The sequence below is a fragment of the Sarcophilus harrisii genome, chromosome 1, assembly GCF_902635505.1.
Source record: "Sarcophilus harrisii chromosome 1, mSarHar1.11, whole genome shotgun sequence".
Taxonomy (NCBI): domain Eukaryota; kingdom Metazoa; phylum Chordata; class Mammalia; order Dasyuromorphia; family Dasyuridae; genus Sarcophilus; species Sarcophilus harrisii.
The window spans coordinates 318,566,890-318,591,608 of record NC_045426.1 but is presented as its reverse complement, the minus strand read 5'-3'; the positions used below and the strand labels follow the sequence as shown (position 1 = coordinate 318,591,608).

The window sequence follows — 24,719 nt, the reverse complement described above, 5'->3', positions numbered from 1 at the left end:
ACGTGTGCAAGTCTGAATGTAAATAAATCTAATGGTTCAGGCACCAACAATACAGAAAGCACCATGCAGGACTGACCTTCAATTTAGGACACAGATCCCACCTGCCATCCTTTCCTTTGTATATACAAAGAGTATGTCACTGGGCTAGAGAGGAATTTGAAGTTTTATTTCCCATTCTTCTTTTTCTCCCAGTCCAATTATGCAATTATTTATTATAAAGCACCTACTAGGTGCTAAATTCTAGGGATACAATAGGAAATAGGAAAGACAGTATGAAAAATAGTCTCCACCTTAATTCTATTGTGAATATAATATTTACATAGATAATAACTACTAGAAAATAAGATGGAGAGACTAAGAATAATCAGGAGAATCAAGAAAGACTTCCTCTCAGAGATGACACCCGAGGACATCCTTGAAGGAAGTGCGCGCTTCTGAAAGGGTAGACTCGAGGATGGAATGCATTCCAAACATAGGGCAATCTTTGCAAAGAAGAGGCAGGAGATGCTATTCAGGGAACAGCAAATGGACTCTTTTAGTAGGATTGGGGAGTGTGTGCAGGGCAGTAATGTGAAATGTTAGGCAAAAGTTGGCTGGAGCTAGACTGTGAAGTAGGTCTCTTACTCCCTTTCTTTATGAACTGGGCAGTTCTCATTTTCCTCAGATGCCTTTTTTTTTCTCACATGAAAAATGGGCACAGCAATACCAAATTGTCTCACAGAAATGTTCCAAGGAAACATCCAGTGGATACAAAATAATTTTACTGTCAAGTTAAAAAAATTATATTTTAATCCTAGAAGCAATTGAAACTTTTGAACAGGAGAGTGAAATGGTGTTTTTGCTTTTGGAAGATTACTTTGGTAGATAAGTGAAGGATGGTTTAGAGAGGTGAGAGTCCTGAAGTATTGAATTCAGTTGGAAGGTTGTTGCAATAATCTAGGTGAGAGGGAATAAAGAGGTCAGTCTAGGGTGTTGGTTCTATGAATATAAAGAGGGTGTAGAAGTAGAATTAACAATATGTAGCAATCTCTTGGATATGGGAAATGAAAGAGACTAAAGATAATGGGTGATTCTAAGGTTATAAACCTACATGACATAATACCTACATAAATCCCTCAACAGAAATGGGGAGTTTGGAGGAGATGTGTTTAGGTGGAAAAGATAATGGTTTCCAGTTCCGTACATGTTGAGTTTGAAAATTACACAGGACAAATAAGTGTAGATTCCCATCAGGCACCTAGTGAGGCAATTTTGGAGCTTGGGAGATAGATGAGACTTTCACTATATGACTTTGGGAGTCATCTGTTGAATTCATATGAAATGGCAAGGGTGGGAGACAAGAGAGCCAGAGAAAGAAGGAGGAGCAGGTCCAAAAATTGTATTTGGGAATCATAGTTCAATCCATGACAACTGTGAAAATGGCAACATGGAAAGAAAAGTGGATCCAGTATAAACCTTGGAAGATACCTATGGTTATCAGGTAGGACAGAGGTGATCACCCAGCAAAGGAAACTGAGAAGGATTTATTAGTAGATAATAAGACCAAGAGAGAGCAGTGTCATAAAAACCAGAGGAGGAGATCAAAATGCAAGAGCTTTATAGGTCAGGAAGGCTGAGGATTGAGGAAAGACCACAAGGTTAGTTGATCATTAGATCCTCTCTCCTCAAACTTTTCTATCAGCCATTTTTGCTTGCTCTTCACATTAGCTAAGGTTAACTGGCATAGTGCTAGGGCAAAACATTATAAAGGATGAAGGATGTGGTTCTGTTATAAATCTTGTGGGATCATGGAAATGCTGCAGATGTTTCTGAGTGTCAGATTGTCAGAATACTGATGTTTCAAGCTCAAAAGCTATACAACTACTTTGGCTGTTAAGACAAGATGTTCAGCAATTTCTCATCTAAAAACTTACTCTTTATCAAGGGAAAGTAATAATAATATGTTATTTTGTGTCATTTATGATCTATTTCTTGGTCCTTATGTAATATTAGGAGTCAGCAATACAAGGGATGAAGCCAGGCAAGTCTGACTCTTTGATTTAAGCTTAGAAATCTAATAGCAATATCTTTGATGTCTTGAAAACACTATTTAAGTCAAATTTTTTTCAATGTGTGCTGAAAGCCCTATGGTGAATTAACAGTATGTCAGGTTCAAGGTTGAATCAGAATGCAGACAGAGGTCTTGCTTCCTTGGTGAAACAGAGAAAATACAAATCGTGGTGTATGTATGAATGGGAAAAAAACCCTAGAGATTTTAATAGTGCCTTTGATTGTTAGCAATCTGATATCCATTCCTCAGTAAAGAAGATAAAGTTACAAATTTCCTCTCAGTACTGTCTTATTTGTTTATAATTATGGTGGATTCCAGTGGATTGGATTTTGGGTGTTAGGCAGAGTTCTGAACTTTATTTCTCTCTAAGGAAATGCATTATGGGGTTTATTTAACAGAGAAAATGCTATAAGAGGGACACAATAGCAATTTAAGTGCAAGGAAACCTAGCCTAGCCTCATATCTGAAAGCTGTTAACAGTGTTTATATAGCCTGATAGATTCATGAAAGATGAGAAGGAAATTATGATGGAAATCAGATGGACCTAATTTATGATACAAGTGCTCAAACAGCTTGGTAAACTTGAAAGTGCTATATAAAATATTGTAATTATTAACATTATAAACTTTACATTCTGTATTCTTTCTAAATATTCTCTTCATATCATCTCTTCTAAATACCCTCAGCTTTCAGGAAGATGGCAGAATGAATTTAATCTCCTTCCCTTCAAAATATCATTTGCCCAATAATTCAGTATTGAATTGATAGCTATTTGGCTTGGAGTGATGTCTCTTATTTTCATGAGTCACTTCTTTCGTCTTTTTATTGGCAAACTTGTCATCCTCAGATTAAGCTGGTGGTTTCAATCGGAAGGAATTGCTAAACCTTTAAGCATCTACCAGCTAAGGTATTTGCCTTTTTATTTGGTCTGCACATCTTACGTGCCATAATACATATACAGAGCTATTTGTTGCCTCAAGGTTAAACATTTAAAAGAAGGAAAGGGGACAAAAAGAAATTAGTCACTCCTACTGATTATTTCCTAAATTCATGGTGGTTTAAACTAGTTAAACTCTAGATAATGTTTGACTTTTACACTGAATCAGACACATCTGGACAAAACTGGTTTAGTTTTCTTCCCAGTCAAGCTGATGGGAGAGAAAAAAATGATCATAAGAATGAAAATTCTCAGACTCTTTTTCTCATTGTTGTTATAAGCTTAACAGGATATTAGTTAATGCAGACTATTGTTCATAATCTCAGATCTGGGAACAAAAGAAAACAAAATTTGACAGATATAACACCATATTAAGAAAAGTGATTGGAATTTTAAAAATATTGTCCAAATCTATACCTAAATGACTTAAGGCTTTCCAATTAGTCAAACTTATTCAGATTCATATATAGTAATACAAAATGCCATATAAATTAAATTAATTAAAATTAATAGTTTTATGGAAAATATTGGGTTTTATCTTTGTTCTTTATAGAATGTCTTCTTGCCTTTCCCCTTCTAGCTAAATGCTGGAGGTACAAAGAAAGGCAGAAGGCAGTCCCTACTTTCAAGGAACTCATAGGCTAATGGTAAAGATAACACAAGCCTATTTATAAACAAGATAAATACAGGATACATTGGAGAGAATCATCAGAGAGAAGGTCCTAACATTAAGGGAGATTGGAAAAGGCTTCGTTTGAATGGTGAGATTTTAAGTAGGGCCAGGGAAACCACGTGGCAGAGATGAGGAGAGGGAGGATTCCAGACATGGAGGCAGCCAGAGATAATACCTGGAACTGAGAGATGGATCATCTTATGGAAGGAAGAGCAAGAAAGGCAGTATCACTATATTTTAAAATTTGGTATTATGTGAAGTCTAGAAAGGTAGGGAGGGGCCAAACTGAAAACCAAATGGAAGATTTTAAATTTGATTCTAAAGATGATGGAAATTACTGAAATGTCTTGATGTGAGGAGGGAAGGAGTATGACATGAGTCAAGACTTGTACTTCAGAAAGACAACTTTGATGAGTAGAGGATGTATTGTATTGGGGAGAGACTGAGAGCAAGGAGACTAACCAGCAGACAATTGCACAATATTAGGACATGAAGTGATGAAGGCTTATATCATAGTGACTAGATTGTTAGAGGAGAACAAGTGGCATATATGAGTAATGTTATATTGGTGAAAATGACAGAACTTGGCAGCAGATAGGATATGAGAAAGTGAGAGAAAGTGGAGAGTACAGGATGACACATAGGTTGCAAGTCTGGATAACTTGACAGTGATAGGAAAATTTCAGAGATAGTTGGTAAAATTAGAAGAAAAAAGTACACAGATTTACAACTAGAAAAAAAAACTTAAAAATCATGGAACCATAGAACTAGAGCTAGAAGAGATCTAGAACTTCAAGGCCAATTTTCCTTATTTTCCATAAGAGAAAAATGGGTCCCAAATAGTGATTTGCCTTAAAAAAGGCACAAATCTAAGTTTTCTGACTCTAAATCTAGCACTCCTCTGTACCAAGATTTAAGAAAATGAAGAAGAAAGGATCCCAAAGGTAAAACCAGAAGCAAGTTTGTTGACAGAAGTCAGTTTTATTTTAATTTTATTTCCATTCCAGTATATCAGATCCCTGAGAAAGATTCTGCCTTGTCTCAAGTTTTTTTTATTTTTTTATTTTTAATTACTTTGGGTAAATTAAAATCAAGTCAAAATGAGATGTGCCATAATTGTATCCAACTACTCTGTGTATAGAAGACTGCTATGTCTTTGGCCATCTTTCATTTCTCAATAAATCCAAGGACAGTATAGAGCTTTCAAATTCCAAATCAAACTACTAATGAGACACACATTTTTCTCATGTAGCATGATTTTTATTTTACATGTTTTTCATGTTTTAAGATGTATTTTATGTTGTTTTATGTTTTTCCTGTTCATTTGTTTCTTTTAAATTGTACATGTGTGTTAATTTTTCTTCAATTTTTGTTTTAAAGCATGACTTATGTTTTATTTTGTGTTTCTTTTAGGTTTTGTTTTGTTTCATAAGATCCCACTGGATGGGTAACTGAAATAAAGAAACAGACAGAAAAAGGGGCTGTTGTGCTTGTTGGTTGGAGCTGTACTCTATGATGGACTCTAGGGAATGGACACTGTTCTTGTCCTGGGAAATACCATTTGTTTGGGATTTTTCTGATAGATGTGGGTGGCATTTAAAGGACTCAAAAATACACACATATTCTGACCTGCTTTGGTAATACCAGAGCAAAACATTCCCCAGGCAGCTAAGAAACTCAAGAAATCATGAGAAATAAATGATCCCACTTTGTTTTTACTATGGGTTCTAACTCGGTATTCAGATGACACTTCTTTTCCATTGTTCTTTCCTTCTGAAAGGACCACACTGGAAAAAACCTAGGGCTTTAGAATTATAGTTTCTTTGTGTTGTTTTTTTTTAAAGGGGGACTGCAAAGTTTGAAAAAAATCCAAATAAAAAAGTGACATTTAAATACAGTTAAAATAAATATTCTCCATCAGGTCCTGCTTTTTCCTAGAAGTTTTGACTTAAGAGGCTTTCACTTAATTTAAGCAGTTTTTTCAGAGGTGCCAAAAGAATGCATAATTCACTTTGGCTTCTTGAATTTGTCATTGAAATTGAAAAGTCATTTTCTATCCTTTGCATTAAAGATCCAAGCTTTTCAGTAAGACCCCCAAGGTCATAGAGGGTCAGCAACTTCCTTGGAGTTAAACAGTTTACCTGGAGAAATTCTGAAGAGTTTTTATTTTTTTAAATCAAATTGGGAGTTGTCTGTCTAGGTCAAAGAACAAAGCAAAATTGTGGAACAGTTAACATAGGAATGTTAGTAAAAGATATCCTTAAGATACAATTATAATGTTACCTTTTTAATAATAATAACTGATATTTATATAGTGTCTTAAGGTATGCAAAGCACTTTGAAAAGATTATTTTGTCCTCACACTAATCCTGGGAGGTGGGTGCTATTATTATTCAATTTTCCAGATGAGGACACCTATAGTGAGACAAGTTAAGTGACTTGGTGTCTGAGGCTGGATGTGAACTATGCCTTCCTGACTCCCAAATCTAATATTCTATCTACAACACCACTTATCTGCTTTTTATTTGCTCTCCTGACTTAACCTGCTTTTGAAAAGGTTTGTGCACTGAGAAGCAACCTTGTTGCTTCCTTTAGAAAAGGTTAGCTTTTTTCAAATCTAAAAATTATAAAAGTAGATTAGTTTGGCTACTGAGAAGAGGGAGACTGTCTTCTAAAGAGAGCTGCTCCTAAGGAATATTTGGGCTCAGTCCTGCTTTAGCTCTCACAGCCACTAAAGCTTTTTACTTCCTTGGAGGTGCAGAAAGATGAACAGACCTCCAGTAATATCTGCTTTCTGTCTTCTGATCTCATTGGTGAGAGGTCAATCAACCTTCTAGCAAGAGACCTTTGATTTTCTCCCTTAGTTTTATTGATGGCTCATTCTATTCCCTTTTCAATTATAGTTATTTTTCCATGTCCAAGAAGTGTCATGTGCCATCATTCAAACCTTACTTGTTGGAGTAAATGAGATGTCAGGGTTACAATATTTGGTTTTAAAAAATACAAACATTTCTAGAAGTTAAATCTAAACCCAGTATCCTGCTGCTAAATGAGCATCTCTCACAGTTTGTTGTTTGTTTTTAATATTTGATCAAGCTTTGCAGTCCAACTTTAAGACATAGTAACAGGGTTTGGATTTTTAACTAGTCCAACATGTGGGAAAACATTGTTTTGAATCCTGTGTAATCAAACCATTAATCTTAATAAACCACAATTGGTTTAGGCAGCACTTGATATAAAGAGAATATCCATGTTGAATATTTTATACTTTATCTTTTACATTAGTCATTAAATATGTTACTGCTTGCTACAAACATTCCCAAGGACCTATGGATTACAGCATTTATTTGATTGCTCAGTGCATATACTTTAAATAGTGGCACTTTTTACAAAGCCAAACAAGACACACACTCTCTCTGTGTCTGTTTCTCTCTTCCTCTTCTTCATTTTCCTTCTCTTCCCTCTTTTCCCCCTTTCTTTCTTTTCCATTCCTTTCCCTCCCCACCCCTGTGTCCTGTCCTCTTCTCTTTTCTCCTCTCCTCTTTTGTCCCCTTCCTCTACCTCTACCTTTGAAATACTTTCTTTCCAACAAGACCCTTAAATATAAAGGCAGCTAAACTTCTTAGTGGGAGACTTCCAATGTATTTTGCATTCCCTTTTTCCCACTTGCTGATAAATGACAGCTCCTGTCACTACTTAGATTTTGATCTTTCCCAAAGGTGTTGATTTACAAAGAATCTAACTAATTGCAGAATTCCTGGCCCTTAAAAAAATGAAATTCAAACTGTGAACCAGTCAGGAACTATCAACATGGCAAAAGTTCTTAAATATCCAGCTTTGGTACAAAAAGCTTTTATGTTATTCCATGGGACCATAAAAAGACTATGAATTGTTTAAAGACCATTTTACAAGTTTCCCAGACCTGAAAGGAAAACAAATGAATATTTGTATTCTTGGGCTAAAAGGACTGCACTGTAGATTTTGTTTTAAAATGGAAATAAGTGGACAGATAAGGCAATTTAATATATCAAAAAGCAACTGACATCTCCTAGGAAACAAGAACAGCAGGCTATTAGAAGATTCCTCTGATTCATATAGTTCCCATTTTTCTTGCTTTCCACATTTTATCCCTAAAGACCAGAATCTGTTACATATCCTCCATTTCCTCTGTTTTAGACTCCCAACTTCCATTCACCCTCTTTTATATCCACTTTCCCAAATTAAAAAAAAAAATTTGGAGGGGTACATAGGATTCATTTCTTTTTAATGCAAAAGATTAACAAAGTTGTTGCCCCTTCCCTGCCTCTCCACCAAATCAGTATTAATATAAAAAGATGGGAGTGATTCCATTCCTTTGATTTTTTTTTTTTGCCTACATTTAAATTCCTTTTTTTTTTTTTAAATTAGATCTCAAGCTTAGGCCTTTAATCATCCTTAAATTTACTATGCATTAGGGATATTCTTATGACTTCCAAATATTTCATTACTCTAGGCTTCTTCCCTCCTGCCACTAATCCATCTTGCCCAGCATCCCTCCCCACTGTCCTTTAATTAGTCTACTTCCACATTGGCCAGAGGCATCCCCATAAACTTTTCCATGCTCTCTTTCTGGAAAAATTATTATATTTCCTCTGTGTTTAGTCTTGATTTTTAGCCGAGGTCATCAGGTACTTTTTAGGTATTTCCAGGCTTTCAGTGAGTCTTTGAAAAATGGGAAGTCAGCACATGATCTTAAAACAGACTGTGGCTTAGTCCCCTATGCAGTCTTTATCCATTCTCAACATCCTAGCCTTTGCCTTAGCGAACTAGACAGTTCTATCAACTTTAGCTGTTTCCATGTGGATAATGTCTGTCCATGACTACATAAAAATAATTCTGTCTATGGGAAGCTGCGTTTTCCAGCAGTGTTTTGTGTGGTAAAAAAGGAATTCTGAGGCATAGTTAGAGCTGGATCAAGGAGCTTTTGTTCTGGCCCCATAATGCTATGGTTGGCTTTATCTCAGGGTTCCTAAGTTGGATGCTCAGAAATAATCAGTGAGAAGATTGGCTGCAGCTTCTTGAAACACAAAGATGCTTGGCTGAAGCTAAATGAGTTGCAGGAAAAACTGGGTGTTGGCTCTTAAACCACCTGAACTATCCCAGTGAATGCTTAGAGGTCTCTGTAGGGATTGAAACCAGGAAACCATCACCACCGCTACCACCATCAAATCATTTTGTTTGGAAATACAAATCCCATTACTTAGTAATAGGAACCAATAATTCCTAAATAATATTCAGACTGAGAGGAAAATAGACAAGGAATGTAGTTGGGTCTGTTCTCTTAATTCACTGGAGATCCTCTTCCCCCATCTTCCTTTAGAAGGCTGATGGACAACAAAATTAGAGTTTCCTCATTCTATGTATGTATAAGACATTGAAATGGAACTGAGGAGAAATGAATGTGATTTAACTTCTTTTCATATAGTACTGTGTATAAATGGTCCTGGCTATGTAGTAATCATAATAATAGCTGGAATTTGTAAAATGTTTTAAAGTTTGCAGTCTCCATTTCAGATGAAGAAAATGAGACTGATAGAGGTTAAGTGATTTGCCTACCATTATATAGTTATGTGTCTGAGACTGGATTTGAATTTAGGGCTTCTTTATTTCAGGACCATAGCTCTATCGTTTATCCTACCTAGCTGCTTCTTCCATAGTATATTTTCCTGTTTTCAAAAATTTTCAAGACAGGCTAAACTATCTTCTTGGGAATCCTGTATTGATAGCCAAGAGTTCCCTCACCCTTCTTTCTTATTCCTACCTTAAATCCCTCTTAATGTAGGTGACAAATCCATTTTCTCTTGAAAATTTGAGTCAAGATGGAGAATGGTTGCATAGTAGAAACTCAAAATGATATGATTGATTTCTGTAAAATATGTAACAGATATGGTCATCCTCTTATGTTTTCTTTTCTCTGGTGGATTACAGCCATATAACTTATATAGAAAAAGGTATATCCAGAGACATTCAGGAAAGAAGAGTCCTTTTCCTGTTTTTATTTGAACCATCATCACATCATGTGATGCTATGTGTACCCATCTTAATTGTGTAGACTGAATTCCTACCACAACAGGTACAATTCTATTTAAAGAAACAGAGCAAATGTCACATATGGCAATTTTCCACTGATGCCTGCTATCCCATTTTCCTGATTTGGCAAGGGCAGAGGCAGCTTCTAGCAATGTAACTTTCATATTGACATAATTTTGAATTAAAAGTTGGGTAAATGTTGAAATAAAAGAAAATTAGTATAAGGATTTATTGGTGAGTTTCCAAAGTACGCTTATCCTATCTCCCTATCTCACGTATTCTGACCTCTTTGATTATATTGAAAGTTTTTGTGCAATAGTTTCGTTTAAGCTTCCTGAAAACAGAAAACATATTTGCTCTTCCCTACCTTAACATTCTGCACACAACAGGTACTTAATAACTGCTTGTTAATTCTAAAGGAAGAAAATGCATGATGTTTAAATTCTTCTTGACTCAGCATTCTTTATCTTAAGTCAATCCATAAGTGTATTATGCATATTTTTAAAAGAATTCCTGAAAAATATGAAGCCCAATGTTTACACCATTTCATTTTCAAATCCATTTGCTGTAATCCATAGGAAACCTATGAATCATCCATATAACCACTTTTCCCCCTTAATGTGCCAGATTTTTCAAGCTGTTCTTTCACCTTTCCTGTAAATAATGGATGATCTTTTTAAAAAAAAATTTTTAAATGCTGTTTTAACAGTGTGGGTAGACCATAAATGTATGTGTTGAATTTATTCATTTTTTTAACAAGCCAATAAAGTTTTATAATTCATTCCCATGTGTCTTTCACTGTAGATATTTGCTCCCTTTCCTCACCCTTCCCTGAATGCCACCCTTTCTCACTCACATATGTATGTCATCTACCATCTTTGGATTTAAAGTTCTTAAAAAAAAATTGGCTATATCACTGCTCATTCCTAAGTTTATCCCAGGAAAGGATACCTACTGTACATTTCAAATCAAAACTATTAAAAAAGAAAGAAAGAAAAAGAAACTTTCAAATTCTTTCTTGGGAAGAATGGGTAGAATATTTTTATGGTTTACTGGTACTTAAGAACAATCCTGCCAAAAGTTAAAAAACTCCCAATGTGTTTAAAGGAATATATATAATCTGTGGACTGTGGGAAAGTCATTTGACATTTTAAATTTTGATCATCATGAAGCCCACAAAGAAGGTACACAATGCTTTTTCCTTCATTCTAAATGTCTTTGTGGTAAAAATGGGAAATGCTATTTGACATTCTTTATGGTAGTGAAAGAAGGGAAATTAATGAATTCTGAAACAAAAGTTTCATGGACTTGATGATATGTATATATCCATAGAGACTCTTCTCTTGGAGCTCTTTACTTTCACCCTCACTACTGTCTCTTACCTTCACACTCAGGTACTTTTAAAAAATAAATAACATACTTTTAAAAATAAATTATTGCCTGAATCTTCAGCCACGTGTGGTAGCAAAACATCAGATGCTTTGGGTTTTTACGATGTCAGTTCCAAATCATTTGAGAGGTACAGCATGGATGCCTTCATTGAGTTCCTGATGCAATTAAATTCAAAATAAAAAATAAAAGATTTATTAAGCACTTGCTAGGAATATGGCACTAACAGGTGCTGACAAAGACAAAAACAATACAAAACAAGTAAACCCAAAGTCCTTGCCTTAAAAAAAGAAAGATTTTTGAATTTTTGTTCGGATGCTTGATTTAGTGGTTTTTGTGGACCAGATTTGCCAAAGCACCCTCTGAAATTACCCATTTGAAACCAGGTTGACCACATGCATTACTTTTATAAGAGTACATTATTAGCTTGAATTCTAGTTGTATATGTTTCAATTCTATATTTGTGCACTCAGATTGCAAATTAATTTGCATCCACTGATTAGTTATAATGCTTTCACATCTGGTATGTACACTCAGTAACTGTGAGTGTGCAAATAATGGGATCTAATTTAAGGGATGCTTCTGAAAGAAAGTTCAGTATTCTGAACCTTATCCAAAGTCATTAACTTTGGTCTTACCTATGGGCCTTCATTTGAAGTTCTCAAATCAGATCTCTTGCCTTTGCTCTTTTTTTCCCTGGAAAAATCTGATATTGTATTTCATATTGTATGAAATGGGGAAAATGTACTTGCTATTTGGATCTCTTAAGAACACAAATACTATTGTGTGAAAGATTTCACAAACTTTAGAAGAATGATGACTTAGGTTTCCTGAATCTACTGCTATTTAGCTTTCTTAAATTGGATTCCTTTAGTGGGGGGTCTGAGCAATTTCATGGATGAAGAAACTCCTGATGTGGAAACAGATAAATAAAATCAAAACTCCTCTGTAACTGATAGTCTTAAAGCCACGAGGAGTTGAGTGACTTATTCAGTCATACAGCCAGAATATGTTAGATGCAGGACTTGGAAAGCAAATCTTCCAAACTATGAGACTACCTGTCTACCTATGTGGTACCACTCTGTCTCTCTAATCTGGGTTGGGAGTGGAGGGGTGGAGGTAAGGAATTATTTGTCTTTGCTTGCTCAGGAACTTTTATGAAGTATACCTTAACATTGTCTATGAATTATTGTTCTTTTTGTGCTGTTGTTATTGTTTCAACAAATAGCTTAGCAAGAATTGATGGTAGATTATTTTAAATTATTCATTTAAGAAGACAGCTTCAAGCTATTTAGAAGCACCTTAAATACCTATAAACAATTAATTTCAAAGAATTACAGATTTTTTTTATTCACCAAAGATTGCCTTGACTAGCTTAGTTAGAGTAATTTTGTCCTTAAATATAATAAAATTTTCTTTCTTTTTTAAAAAAGTAATATGGTTCTTGTTGTTTAGTTCTTTTTTTTCAGTTGTCTGAGTCTTTGTGACCTCAATAGGGTAATCTTTGGTAGAGATATTTGAATGGTTTGCCATTTCCTTCTGCATCTCATTTTATAGATGAGGAAACTGAAGTAAATAGTGTCACGTGACTTGCCCATGACCACAACTCCAAGTATCTCTTGGAAGTGCCTGAAGTCAGATGTAAACTCAGGAAGATGAGTCCTCTTGGATGACTCTAGGCCTAGCACTCTGTCCACCAAACCACACAGACTTATCTCCAATTCAGACTGGCTTTTCCAGTGTCCACTTTTCCCTACCAAATTAACAAGGTTGAATTTTTACTGAATTTTAATTATTAAATTTCATTTACTAAATAATAAAGCTAATAAAATAAATAAATTTAATTTCATTATTTTTACTGTCAAGGCTGCCAAATAATCAAAAGTTGATAGATTTCTGAAAGGTAGACTAGTCAAGTTAACATACAGGAATACATTTATCTTTTTTTGTTTGTTTTTAAAGGACCAGTCCTACAATTTCATTGAAAGAAGGAAATTCTTTAATCAAATTCAGATAGCATCTTCTCAGCAATTCATTGTTTTAAAAATTGACTTGAAGAAACCAAGAGGTTTATTTAACTTTGTCATTTAACTTGCCTAGTGTCACTCTGCCAGAAGGAATGAGAGGGTAGCACTTGAACCCAAATATGCCTAATTCCAAGACTTGCTTTCTATCTCACTATGGCATATGATCTCTCTTAAAGGAATTTTAGAAAGAAAAAAAAATTCTGCATGGATGAATATATATCATAAATAATAAAGGGGTAATTTAATTTTAAAAATTAAGTCCCTGTTATGATAATAATTGACATTTTATAGTACTTTAAAATTCACAGCATATTCTCTGTGTATTATCTCATTTCATCTTCACATTCACAGACTATAGCCATAGTACGCTAACTGGTACAGGTACTTCTCTTGTAATTTCCTCTCAGTAATCTGACATTGTGCTAGGGGAATCAATCCTGTCAGAGCCAGGGAAAGAAAGCATGGAAGGTATTTTCCACACTTCCATCCTTTCATATGAAAAAGACATCTCCACTGGTAAGACTCTTGGGAGTATGTACTTATGGATAGACAAGGCTTTTAGGAGTATCTGCTCATGGATAGGCAAGGTTAGGTAGGTACAAATCCCAAATGATTCCTGAGCCCCAGAGAATTATATTGCTTACAACTTAGCCTTAAAATGGGTCATACTACTGCAATCTAAGAGCCTTCCTGAGTTAGATGAAGATAGTCCTAGAAAAAAGACTGGTATAAAAGGAAAAGATTCCAATGGATTGGCTGTCATTGGACAACTAGGGTCCAGGTCATCTTGAAATCAAAAATAAGCAGGATTTGAAATGCAACTAATCTGAGCTCTGATTAGCTGCATCTCAAACCCTGCTTATTTAGAGCTCAGATTGATGAACATTTCCTGAAGTCATAGTTGAGCAAGGTAACTGGGCAGCAGAACCAGTAAATATCTTTCATACCAGAAAGATATAAATACAAGAGACCTAAACTGATAAGGGGGAGGAGAAAACTCCCAAGGAACAAGATTGTAAAGTTTTCTATGTTCTTCCCATAGAATATAAGCTGCTTGAGGGCAAGGATCCTCTGATTTTCTTTCCACTAGTATTTGTATCCCCAGAGCTTGATACAATAGTATCAATGGACCACAGTAAGTGGTAAAAAATGCTTATTGATTTGATTCTGTATAAGACTGAGAAGCATCAATGATGAATGGATAAATGAAAACATATTTCTTAACTACTTAAGAAAAGAAGGTAAAATCGGCAATTTATGCTTCCTTGGCAGAATTGTGAAGTATGAGTGAGGCAGTTGAATATTTGAAAATGACAGTAGAGGGGGAGAATAAGGGAGGAAGAGAGATAGAAAGACAGAAACAGAGAGACAGAGAGAGATGGAGAGAAAGGGAGAGAAGGAGGGAAGGAGAGACAGAGAGGAAGATGGAGAGATAGAAAGAGAGAGATTGAGAGGGAAGGAAGGACGGACGGAGGGAGAGAGAAACAAAGGCAGAGACAGATTTAGAGAGACAGGAGAAAGACAGAGAGAGAGAGAGACAGAGATTTAGAGAGACAGAAAGACACAGAGACAGACAGAAATAGAGACAGGGACAGAAATAGAGAGATATAGAGACAGAGAGAGAGATATACACAGACAGACACACACAGAGACAGAGAGAAAAAGACAGAAGAGGGGAAGGAAAGGAGGAGGAAGAAAGAGAGAATAAGAGAGGGTTTCAAGCTTCAAATTTTTCTAGGGGAAGGGACAAGAAAGAAAATATGCAAAAAAAAAAAAACTGAAAAACTTTTAGAGAGCTCTATGCATGTATGCACTGAAGTAGGCCACTGAGACATTTACATGTTAAAAAGAAAGCTTCATGTCAGCATTTGCCTAGTACAATGAACAAGGCAGGGCCCAAGGATTTGGAGTCTGAGGACATGATTACAAATCCTGGTTCAGACATTAATTACATCTGTGTGACCTTAAGCAAGTCACTTACCTTCTCTTACATAGTCTCAATTCCCTTATGTGAAATATGAGAGTTAGGATAGAGGACCTCTAAGATCTGTAGAGCTGTGACACTAAGAATAGCCCTGTTGAAGTAGCTAATGAAAGTAATATAATAAAAGTAATATAAAGCCTTGTGCTAGGTGCTGGGGACAGAAGGATAGAAAGATTCCCCCTTAGGGGATTTCCCACCTTAACTTTGGTTTTTATTATGGAGAAAAATAGAGGGAACCAGAGATCTCAGAATTGTTCTTTCCTTGAAATATTGTCTCATTGTAAAAAAAAAGAAAAAAAAAAAAAAAGCCAAGTGAGAGCCATTTTACCTTTGCTCTCTTCATTCAAAGCAAATTCCAGAATGGGCTATTTGGACTTGGATGTAGGGAATAGGTCTGGTGTTCCAAGAACCTTATCTGCATTTAACTCATACTAGCTGTTTTGGCAGGGATTTTCTTTTTAAGAAATAAATTTCATGGCCAAGTAGGGATGTGAGATTACCTGAATCATCATAGCCTTCCCCACCCCCCTGTAATTTCTCAGTCATTTGGGTGATTTGCTCCCAAAGTCTTTGCAAATCTTAACTTGCAAATATGTAGCACAGTAGTAAAAATCAGCACATTTTAGAAATTGGGTAAGAAAGATGTGTCTTAAACAATGTTCTTATTGTTAATTAATGAATGAGAATTCTGAGTGTGACTCATTGGTTAGTCATAACTGAGGGTGGACTGGTTCATTTCAGTTGTTCTAAAGGTGGGTTTGTCCTCTTCAAAAATCAAACATTCAATTTTTTTTCAAAGCATCAATATATGATTATAGATTAAGAATGGGAAGGTAATTTAGAGGTCATCTAGTTCGACCTTTTTGAAGGGAAGATGTGTAATAATAATACCATATAAGCTATTAAAACTGCACCAAAACTTTTGGGAAATCCTGAATAATGCTTTGTTTATAAAGTAACTTTAATAATAATAGCATTTATATAGATTACATATTCATATATTTATCCTGTATTTCCACATAATTCCACATAGATTTTTTATTTATACAGATTATATGTTTATATGTAATATTATATATTACTATGTGCCAGTCAGTGTGCCAAGCACTTTACAATTATTATCTAATTTGGTTCTCACAATCAACACCCTAGGAGGGAGATGCTATTATTATTCCCATTTTACTGATAAGGAAATTTAGGCAGACAGTGGTTAAGAGGGTTGCCCAAGTTTACACAGCTAATGTCTGAGGGTAGATTTGAATTCAGACCTTTTAGATTCCAGGTCCAGTGCTGTATCCATTGTGCCACTTAGATGTTTTATGTGTGTGTGAGTATATAAATATAAATATTTAAGTATTTTTCCTTAGATACATGTTTTATCTGATCCTCATAATAATCCTATGAAGAAGGTGATATTATTATTCACATATTATAAAAGAGGAAACTGAGGTAGGAAGAGGTTAAATTACTTACCAAGGATCATATAATTAGTCATGGGATTGGAAATCAAGCCTTCCTTACTCCAAGTCCAGCACTGTTGGCTGTGTCATCTAGTTTCCCCAAGGTATAATATAATGGAAAATATAACTCTGCCAACTTAAATTATATCTGGGTCTGATGACACCTCTGAAGCTTTTTCCATGTGTGATCTTGGGCATATCATATCCTACCCCTGGCCCTCAGTTTTCTTATCTGTAAAATTGGAGTTTGGGTTAGCTGACTCCTTTACTTGATCTCTGAACTTACAGATGAGATAATCAAGGCCCAGATAAATAAAACAATTTGCCCAATGTTACACAAATAGCAAGTGCAAAGCTGAGATTAGCATACAGGTATTCTGAGTCCCAGTCCATGCTTGGTAAGGTGCCTTATTTTTTTTTTTATCAGTTAGTTCTGTTAGAGTCATTCATGAGGCTGTTCTTTCTAATCCTTAGAATGAACAAACCATCTTTGCAAACTAAATCTGTTTGCATCCTTCCAACATTCCTAAGAAGCTCTTGCTTTGAATACCAAGGCCTGAATAGAAGCTCCCCGAGGGCAGAAAATATTCTTATTCTCATCTTTATATTCTTAGTATCTAGCACAGTAACTAGTATATAATAGACCTTTAATCAGAGCTTGTTGAATTAAATTGAATGTAGATGATACAGAATGTAAGTGATATGAGCAGACCTCACTTGCTTCTGAAATACAAGGGATAAAAGAGGATCAGCACAATTCAATCACCTAGCTGCTTGTGTTCCAGAAACTCCAGCCTGGGAAGTCCCTGACCGAGCCTGAGTGCCAGGGATATATGAGAACTTTCCAGTCATTTTGGTGAAGTCAGTCCCATGCAGTACCCCTAGGCCTATGCTCATTAAACTAAAATCTCTGCCAGACCAGATATCCATCCACAGACTCATGAACAGTAGGCTTCTATTTGATGTGGTTTTTTTCCCCCTCCTATTTTGAAGGTGGAGGAAAAGGTAAAAAACGTATTGCACATTCATTTTTCCTTCTTCCTGTCAAATAACAATCAATCTTGCTAAATCATGGAAAAATGCCCAAGTGCCATTTGCCTAAAGCAAGATAAATCATATTCAGGTAAGTTTCTGCAGCTTAGCTCTAACGGCCTCTGATATTACTTAGAAGGGGGGGAAAGTGGCAGCTGCTGTCATTTTTTTTTAAAATCTGTGTTCTTAGGTGAACTGGAACAACCTTTTTGGTTTTTCTGTCCCCATTGATCCCCCTTAGGTCAGGGTAGTCTCAGAGTTCTTAGGGCCTTCTTAGAGATGACACCCTCATCTCATCACATTTTCCTCTCTGAGTTTATTTAAGGTTGCAGGTTTTTTGGGAATCTGACAGTTTCCCTTTTTCCCCTCCTTCTCTTCACTGTTCCATCCAAATGCAGTTAATGTGCCAAGGGTCTGGAAGAGTTTCAGATGACTGTACATGGGATTTTGTAGTTTTATATTCGCTCGAGGGGGAGGAGATCAGGCATCACTCACTGGGTCCCTTTTTTTCCAATTGAGTTGATAGCGCTCCTGCATTCATAGTGTACTTTTTTTTTTTTTAAGTTGTGGGTGTGGAACAAACCCCAAGTAATGGCAGATCTTCCTTATTATTTTTATCTGCCTAAAATTGTAACTTTGGAAGCCCCCCAAATCAGTTTAAAGTTATATCTGCATGTTTCTCAGACTTTAAGTCTACCTTTTTCAGTATATTATTTTGTTGTTATACAATTTAAAAATATATTTATATATTTAACAAATATATAAAATATATTTAATTTGATAAAATACATTTATCTTGTTTTGAAGAATTCCTTCCATAATATTAAATCTTTGGTAACTCTGTGAGGTACTATTCTATCCAAAAGAGGGATGTCCTTCATGGATACCTTAATGAGAAGATAACACATACATTAATATGTATTAAATCTTCTACAAGATGAAGATTTAATACATATTAATATATATGTTATCTTCTCATTAAAATATAAACTCCTTGAGGCCTGCCATTGGTTTCATGTTTACTTTGAATCACTAGCAATTAGCACAAAAGTGAGCTTTTAATAAGTTGCTTATTCAGGAAAAATAAAATTTCACATCCTTCCACAATTGAAATAATACTTCATTCCATCTCCTTCCACTCTTTAAGATTTGCAAAAGACATTACTTAACATTATCTCATTTAAACCTCAGACTATCACACAGACTAGCACACAGCCTTTAAGACGCCATTCTGTATCATACTGGGAATGGGTAGTATTTTCTTCCCTTTGAGAGAGGGCCAAACCAAACTGGATATAGGACTGGTCTAAATATGGGATTTCTATCCATGAATGGTTTGCCATATACTTCTCCCATGGTCTTAAACATCATTCAAGGTGAGGGGAAATGAATGAGGAAGAATATCATTTTGGTTCTCATTTTAGTTTTAATTCTTATTTCTCATTTCTGAGCTGGTTATTCCAAACTGCTCTTGGTGGCCCTTCTACCTTCACTCCCTACCTACTTCATTTTTTTGTCTTCCCTTTCTTCTTCCCTGTTCTTTACTTCTTTGGGCTTAAAACCCAAAACAAAAGTTGGATGGAAGGTCAATATTGACTGTTGGGAACATAGTGGAGAATCATGTTCAGGATATGTGTATGGGGAGAGGGAGTCATACGATCATAAATTTAGAACTATGGACATCTCAGAGACCATCCACTCCAACTACCCATTTTATAGATGAGAAAATAGAAACTAAAGATTGAGTTACTTGCCAAAGGTCATATTAGTAAGCAGAGCTAAAGATTTGAACTTATGCCCTCTAGCTTCAGACCTAAAAGTTCTTTTCAATAATCAATCACTCAATCAGTAAGCCTTTATTAAGCACTTAATGTACACCAGGCATTATACTAGCTGCTAAGAATACAAAGACAAAAATGAACCAATTGTTAATATTTCTCATGATAATAAGAGTTGCCATTTATTTAGTACTTTAAAATTTATGAAATGCTTTACATTTTTGTCTTATTTGATACTCACAAGACTACAGATTCAATTATGCCCATTTTGCAGATGAGAAAAGTGAGGTGCAAATGTCAAATGACTTCTATTGTCACACATGCCAGCATTCCATACCATCTTTCCACTTATCTTTTTAAAAACAAAGATAACATCAAACAACAACAACAACAACCCCCTCCCCCACAAACAGTTCAAACCATTTCCCTAATTAAAAACACCAAATATAGTTATCTCCAGATAATTTTATATCCTGGGTTACCTCCAAGATCAAATATAAAATCCTTTTATTTGTTTAGCTTTCAAAACCCTTCAAAAGCTGATCCCTTACTAGTGTTTCAATCTTCTTATATCTTACTTCTCTCCGCAAACTCTTCTATCCAAGGACACTGACCTCCTTTCTGTTCCTAGAACATGACATTCCATTTCCAGACTCTGAGCAATTTTTCTGACTGTCCTTCATGCCTGGAACTACCTCCATCATCATCATCTCCTCCTCCAGGTTTCCCTGACTTCCTTCAAGTCTCCACTTGAAACCTTACCCAGGTTTATAAATGTTCACATTATATTTTTCTAATTTATTTTGATTAAGCAATTACCAATGAGAAAATTTACTTTTGATTTTAACTGTCATAGTAATGTTGGATAGAAGGTACATGTGAGCATCTCTGTGTATTTGTGTGTATATATGTGTGTATGGGTGTATGTGCATACATAACGTGCATGTGTGTGTGTACAATTGGCAATTCACTGTTCTTGTTCATTAATTGTCCTTAATAATTCTTTCTACTACATGGCAAACTTTACTTCTCTTGTGCTATCTTTTAAAAGAAATGTAGAAACTACAAGTATTAGTGTTTGGATGGAAAGTTACCAGAGCATCAAACATTTGATGTTGGAATAGTTGAGACTTTGCCTCCTTTTCCAGAGTAAGATTTAAGGGAATGATTATCAAAGAGAGAAAGATATATCAAAAGTATTCAACAACAGTTATTTCTAGAATTTGAGTAAGATTCTTGTGTATAAAGTGGGTGGGGATAGCATATTACCAAGGGTTTCTTTGCTTATGTTCTTGTGATGGAGAATTTCTGTGTAATTAATTTTTTCTTCCTTTATTTTCATATTCTTTTTTCTTCACTGACTCAATAGAACATTAAACATCAACCCCACCCTCCTTTCTTACAAAAATATTTAGGTATGTTTTATTTTCTTTTTAAGCCTTTATTTTACTTTTTAATGCTATTGCTTTCCCGCTTTGATTATTTCCAATTTGCCCTACATATATCTTTTGTTTGTACATAATTGTTTGCATGGCGCCTCTTTCTTTGTACGGTTAGCTTCTTGAGAGCAGGGGCTGCTTTTGCTTCCTTTGTGACTCCAGGCTTAGTCTGGAACATCATCTGCATTTAATAAATGTTGACTGACTGACTTAATTTTCAAATGTACCCATTCCCTTCCTCTCACCTAGGGAGTCTACATCAAAGATAAAAATGAAAGAGAAAGAGACAGGGATAGAGAGAGACAGAGAAAAAGACAAAGTCAGAGACAGAGACAAAGTGAGCAAAATTTGTCAAAATCAACCTATGTGAATCTGATAGCATTTACAATATTCCATTCACAAAGTCCTCTACTGTTGCAAAAAAGGAAGAGTGGGGCATTTTCTTTTTTTTTAAATTATAACTTTTTATTGACAAAACATATGCATGGGTAATTTTTTACAGTATTATCCCTTGCACTCACTTCTTTTCCGACTTTTCCCTTTCCTCCCTAGTGGTGCATTTTCTTATTCCATTTCCAGGGCTATATGTATTCATTAAGGACATCTAGGTGATACAGTTGATAGAGTGCTGGACTTCTAGAATACATCAAGAAGTCTCTCTTCATGAGTTCAAATCCTGTCTCAGACACTTACTAGCTGTGTGACTGGGCAAGTCACTTAATCCTATTTGCCTTAGTTTCCTCATCTGCAAAATGAACTAAAGCAGGAAATGGCAAACCACTCCAGTATCTTTACCCAGAAAATTCCCCAAAGGGCCAAAGGAAACACAACTGAAAAAAGATTAATCAATAGCAACTAGTTCATCATTAGAATTTTTTCTGAACCTTGCTTTTTGTTTTCTGTATGTTAGGTTTTTAAGGATTATGCAAACCTTTATCTAACTCTTTATGATTATTAGGAGACAAAAAATGCAACTATGTGATTCTCCTTTTACAAATGAAAATTATATTTTGTGTGTGTGTATACACACACACACATATACATATATGTGTACACACAAAAAATGAGATTATATATTGAGTGTCAGAGCAAGGATTTGAATCTGTGTCTCTCCTGACTTTAATTCTGGCCCTATGAAATATTTGCAATAATATTAACCCAACAAGTCAGGGAAACAATATAGTATAATGGATAGAAGGCTGACAATCACAATTTTCAATTTTCAGTTTTCAAAAACTGTTAATTGCAAAATACATGCATATCTGGGTTGGTAAAAAGAGGTTTCCTTCCTAGGAATTCCCAACAGTAAAGAAATCCCTTGTGTAGAACTTTGTTTCTGCCAAGGGCCATTTGGATATTTGTAATATCTTTCATAAGTGGTACAAAATAATTGACTGAGAGAACTCAAACAGTGAAAGGTTGTTGTCATTTGTAGTTGCCTTGACAAGGCTAGACCATGCTCCTTACCTCTGCCTTAAAGGAGCAAATTATAAGTTTTTAAATGCTAGAATGGCCTAGTTTACAACATGAAATATTTAAAAGACATCATGATTCAATTTTTGAATTATTGTCATTATTTTATTTATTGGAACATAAAACAACATCTGAAAAAGAGCCCTGGAGTTCTTCTCTGCCTATGCCTACAAACTTATGCCACAGTTGATATCATTTCATCTCATTTTATATTTCTAGTCAAAACACACTTCTAACATGGCAGGAGTATTCTCAGCAGGAGATTCTATTACTGCAGAAAAATAGTGTTTAGAACATTGAAGTATGGTACATTTCTTGAGCCTGAAGAAAGTGATAGAATGGATGAGTAAGTTGATATCTCCTTATTCACTTGTTCCCTCCTGATTATGTGTCACAAAAGAAAATCTTAAATAGTATGACACTTAAATCGTATGACAGTGACTATCATCAATTCCCTCTTTTTCTTAGGTCCTACATTTGGCCACAGATCTATCTATGTGATCCCATAATACATGAAGAGGAGGGTAATCTAAGTAGAAAGTTAATTGAAGAAGACAACCAGGATTTAGAAAGGAGTACTAAGAGCCAGAAATAATCATTTTGTGGGAACATCAGGAAGAATTTTGTGCTTCCAAATTTTCCTAACTACTTTTCATTATCCCATCACCCACATCCAGACAGGTCACTGCCAGTCATTATAAACTTGACTTTGGTGACTTTGGAATCTGACAGTCAAGCTTGACATGGGTGGATATATTATTGCTATATTAGTTTTTCTAAGGTGGTCTTTTGACCTAGTGCTATGGACCTTTCCTTAAGGAAATGGGCCACGAGCTAATTCTTTTTCTTATTTTATTAACTATATGAAACCATTATGCTAGAAAGAGTTCAAAGACTACATGTGTTACTTAGTTGAGTGTTTCAAATACTCAAATAAAGGAAGAATAAGGAAAATCTTCTCAGAGAGCAGATGCAGGAAGCCTAAATTGGGATGTTTACTATACAGGGATCTTGCTTAGTGAGCTCATCTAGTATTAATTTTCACAGAATTAATAATCGGCTCTGTATGGATGTCTCCTTAATGTGTGTGTATGTGTGTGTATATGTGTATATATATGTGTGTTTAACAATGTATCTATTTATCTTTCTATGTATCCACCTGTCACTTTTCTGTAGTTATAGTTTTCTGAGCTCCAATTTAGTTTCACCAACTAGTTGCCTGTTCAGATCTTTGTTTGGATGTTCTAAATCTATAGGCATTCTAAACTCAGAAGGCAATTAGGTGCTACAGTAGTTAGAATCAAGAAATCAACAAGCATTTATTAAAATCCTATTATATTTCTGTTACTCTGCTAAATAGCAGGTAAACAAAGAAATGCAAAAACAAAACACAACAAAATACTACCAGTTCTTTGGAAGTGTATAACTCAGTGGGGAAGAAAACATGCAAACAACAATTTAAAGGATAAATTGGAGATAGTATCAGATGGAAAACACTAACATTAAGGGAGATCAAGACTGTAGAGAGTAAGATTTAAGTTAGAATTCGAAAAATCCCATAGAACCCATAGAAGAAGATGAAGGTAGAGTTAAAGACATAGATGTAAAATCAGTCTATGAACTGATAAGAATTTATTAAATTTATATATAACATACATAAAATTTATATATAATATATAATAAATATATTATTTATAATATTTAACATTATTAAATTTATTAAATGCTGGGTGTCACAAAGACCAAGTGAAATAGTTTCTTTTTCCAGGGAACCACATATATTAAGAAGAGACAACATGTATATATATAAGTATGTACAAAATAGACATAAGACCATTTTTAGAAGAAGTCTCTAGTAGTTTGACTAAATCAACCTTTGAAGGAAAGTAGGGATTTTGAAAGAAGTGAGGAGGGCATAACATTCATTTAGATCCCATTTATCATATTTACTAATTCAATGACCCTAGACCACTAAGATTATAAGACCACTTACCTTCCTTTGGTCTTGATTTCTTTATCTGTGAAATAAGGAGATTGTAATACACACACACACACACACACACACACACACACATATATATATGTATGTATCTCCATCCCATTAGCTCTAGATCTTTGATACAAATCTAAGTTCTGTGAGGCTGTTCTAAATCTAGGGAATAATCTATGCAAGGCATGGAGATAGATGGGATGCTTGAAAGGGAAAAATATATAAGATTAGAACAGTGCAATTGAGCTTAATATGGTTTTAAATGCCAAACAGGCATTTATTTATATTTGATACCATGGATAATAAATAGGGAGCCATTTGAGCTTATTGAATGGTATTTCAATGGTGTTTGACATACAAATACATGCATAATATTGAAGTAGCTTTTGTGGGGAATAAAAAAAAATTGATGAGTCTG

The 24,719-nt window shown here is 35.0% G+C and overlaps 1 protein-coding gene across 4 annotated transcripts in view; it reads left to right on the top strand.

Annotated features, from left to right (window-relative positions):
- NTRK2 (neurotrophic receptor tyrosine kinase 2) overlaps nucleotides 1–24,719 on the top strand; it is a 405,329-nt gene that overhangs the window by 181,488 nt on the left and 199,122 nt on the right. The window contains exon 12 of one of the 4 annotated variants that reach the window (XM_031945459.1): nucleotides 5,074–6,022. The exons of the other annotated variants lie outside the window; for them this stretch is intronic. Coding sequence (XP_031801319.1) covers nucleotides 5,074–5,111 — 38 coding nt within the window. The 3' untranslated portion in view covers nucleotides 5,112–6,022. Of the gene's footprint in view, nucleotides 1–5,073; nucleotides 6,023–24,719 lie in introns of those variants that run through there. 4 annotated transcript variants of the gene reach the window in all.